Here is a 3,192-nt window from a genome sequence, read left to right on the forward strand (position 1 = left end):
ATATTTTTCTTTGCACACATTCCTTTTTGCAAGCGTTACTTTTGCACAGTCACTTTTGCGCACGTTTCTTTTGCACACGTTCATTTTGTAAAAGTTCCTGTCAGAAGTTTTGCACGTGTTTTCGTCGAGTATTTCAAGGTATGTGTGCAGTTACAACTTCGGCTTTTATTTTATGTCAACGTTTATTAAAAAATAGTCTCTAGTCATTTAAATACATATCTGTAATTAAGAAAAACAATATAGTTTGCATTAGCTATTATATTTATGCCGTTTCTTTTGCACTCGTTCTTGCTGTACTTATAAATTGTCATAAATTAACTTTGCACACGACGTTCCTTTTGCACACGTTCTTTTTGCGCACGTTCCTGTCGGAAATTTTGCACACGCTTCCGTTGAGTGTTTCGGACCACGTTATTACATCAAATTACACAAAGCGTTATAAGCCGATCGAAACATTCAGAACCTCTTGCGAAGAAGATATATTGAGTATGTATACAGTGAAACGGAGATAAAGCAAATAGATTTAAAAATAAATTAAAACACTAACCTTTAGAACAGATAAAGGAGTTTTAAAATCGCCCCCTTGAAGCCGAAATCCCCATGATAATCCAGAATCAGGCCTACTGAGACGGACTTGTAGCGTTTCTGGTCGCTCATCGCCAATTTTGTAAACTCCTTAATGAACGTGGTTATTTTACCTCGAGTTCTATTCAATAACTACCTACAAAGCACCGCTGTTCAAGAGCAAGATGAGTCGCTATGGTGACAGAGCGAACGTTCCACTGTGAGGTCGAGGTAAACAGCAGGCTTAGTTATTTTAAAAACGTGTCGAATAAATGGCTTATGATGATTACGCAAACAGTGATTGCGTTCGTGTATCTTTAACTTCTTCTAACGGTCGGTGATTGTTTTAGACAAAACGATGTTTTCGTAAGATGCATAAGATGCATTAAAACCATTTAAATATTTAAGACTTTTCCATTCATGTGGGTGCTGCAACGTTTGACCCTAGTTGCATGTTTCAACAAAGGACAACTTTAAGAGGTTACAAACCAAAATAAACATTTTGAACCTAGTTGTTTCAGAGAAGTAATTGTGCTTAAAGAACATGCATTTATCCGAAATCGTGATATAATAGTTGAAAAAATGAGCATTACTTTTGAAAAGTTTAAAGTAGGATGATTACAATCGCACATGCACAACTTTATGTAATGTGAAATGAGTCATGCAAGTTGGAATGATGTATGTTGAAAAACGTAGAAGAAAGCCATGCGGAAAAGCTGCGATGAAAATGAGACCACCTCTTCGTTATGAATCGACAGTGACAAATGGCTAGGTGACCCATGTGCAGTTGCACACAAGCGTTGTCAAGCATGACAAAAGATCATGTAGTCACGAATCAACTAGACCCCGAGGAATTGAAGGATAAAGGCGCGCTTGATCATCGACAGAGGAAGATGTTCTGTGACGTTCAAACCTTTTTGTCTCACTTGCACACCCTTACTTGCAAAAACTGTAAACTAAATGACCATAAAGATCACTATAATAAATACATTGAATAAACTATAGAGGAACATAAAGAAGTCCTCATGGACGGTTTCCAGCAGTTAAACGAGAGGCTTAAGAGTCGCCAAGATATGGATGAGAAATAACAAACAAGAAGAAAGACATCAAAAACAAACATGCTACTGTATTTGATTAGGTTAGACACGGTGCCTCTATGATAACGAATGAGTCAATTTGCTTGTGTAAAAAGTTATACTTTTTATGCAAGTAATGTGTCATGGACGGATTTAAGTAAATGAAAAGTGATGCATTTGCTTCCAGGAGCAATCACATAATAGACTTTAGAATTAGCATTAATCTGGAGACGATTTAGCTTTTTTGTCATGACATAGAACATTAATCAGCTGACGGATAATAAAAATCAATTTAACCAATACAATAAAAGACCTCATGATTGCGTACTAGAACGATGCAAATTTTCTTTCGAAGAATGTGAAAAAATAAGCTTTATCAAGGTGAATGGAAGCGTATAGCCTATAAAGCAAGATGAACCAAACACGATGCAGAACCACCGAATAAATTTTCGTTCACTAGTCTGACAAAATATAACTTTCCTCAGACCATTTCTAATCTGCTATCTCAGGAACCACCTAATGTAAATGAGAAATTCAAAATGTTGAGTGTAGAAAAGAAACACCAGTTTTAATCTGGTTGTTAAAAAAAGAAAAAGGAACAACAACGAAACGCTGCTCTTGTAAGACATGATTGTAGCATTTGATGTTGGACATATTATATATATTAATTCTTAAAGACATTCGCATTCATGCCTTGCTTTTTGGGGATTGACCGTCAAGTTGTTTTTTGTAATTGATAATTGGTAGATTCTGCAGCGATACTTACATCTAAGTTGAGCTGAATAGTTGGATTTTATTGCAGGTTAGAATGGAAATCTCAATATGTGAAAGGTAGCATATATATGCTTAGCTCACCTGACCACAGCATGTTCATGTTGAGCTTGTTTGTTGCTCTAAAAAGCACATTTATTGCACAAACTTTAAGATAATTGGTAGGAATATTTTTCCAATGTAATATTGGCAATGTTCACAACTGGGACTTGTGGCGGTCAAACACATTTGTTCTCCTGAAATATCAGCTGAATTTGAAAATGATTCCGTTCAATTGAAAAACATAAGGTAGTGCATTTTGCTTAACATGTTTATTACGGAATGAACGCTCTAGACATCATATTATTTGTCGTATCTTCTAGAAACTGTTTCAGAAATGTGTTGTTAAGTCATCTCTTACAAGTGTTGTCTGTTAACAAAAATACGGCTGTTACAGGATGTGGCAGATTAGATTGAATGTTGCCAATTTGCAACGTCTTTTAACACTTGTTGATGTAGCTTTTTTCTGAATATAAGTAATACAATTAAGCTATATTTATGTTATAGTGATGTTTTAGTTGTTGTAATCCAATAATCTTCACATAAAATTTTAGTTTTTTAATTTACAAACATGACGATTAAATTAGAAATTCAACCATTGCAGGATTACTAATCTGACATGGTTCCTTTTCAACTGCGGCTTTGCTCAAATTAAAATCTATATAGCAACCATTCAGGCTTCATGTGCCACAAATCCTTTTTATTGTAATCTTAAGTGTGTCATGACAACTGAGCCAGGTCG

General features: G+C 35.2%; 1 protein-coding gene across 1 annotated transcript in view; it reads right to left on the minus strand.

The window, feature by feature from the left end:
• Positions 1–2,514, minus strand: part of LOC127869820 (PDZ and LIM domain protein Zasp-like) — a 17,062-nt gene extending 14,548 nt beyond the window's left edge. The window contains exons 1-2 of the mRNA XM_052412478.1: positions 2,496–2,514; positions 548–675 (exon numbers count right to left, since the gene is read on the minus strand). Coding sequence (XP_052268438.1) covers positions 548–675; positions 2,496–2,514 — 147 coding nt within the window. The remainder of the gene's footprint in view (positions 1–547; positions 676–2,495) is intronic.
• Positions 2,515–3,192: the final 678 nt, after the last annotated feature.

This window comes from Dreissena polymorpha, chromosome 2 (assembly GCF_020536995.1).
Source record: "Dreissena polymorpha isolate Duluth1 chromosome 2, UMN_Dpol_1.0, whole genome shotgun sequence".
Taxonomy (NCBI): Eukaryota; Metazoa; Mollusca; class Bivalvia; order Myida; family Dreissenidae; genus Dreissena; species Dreissena polymorpha.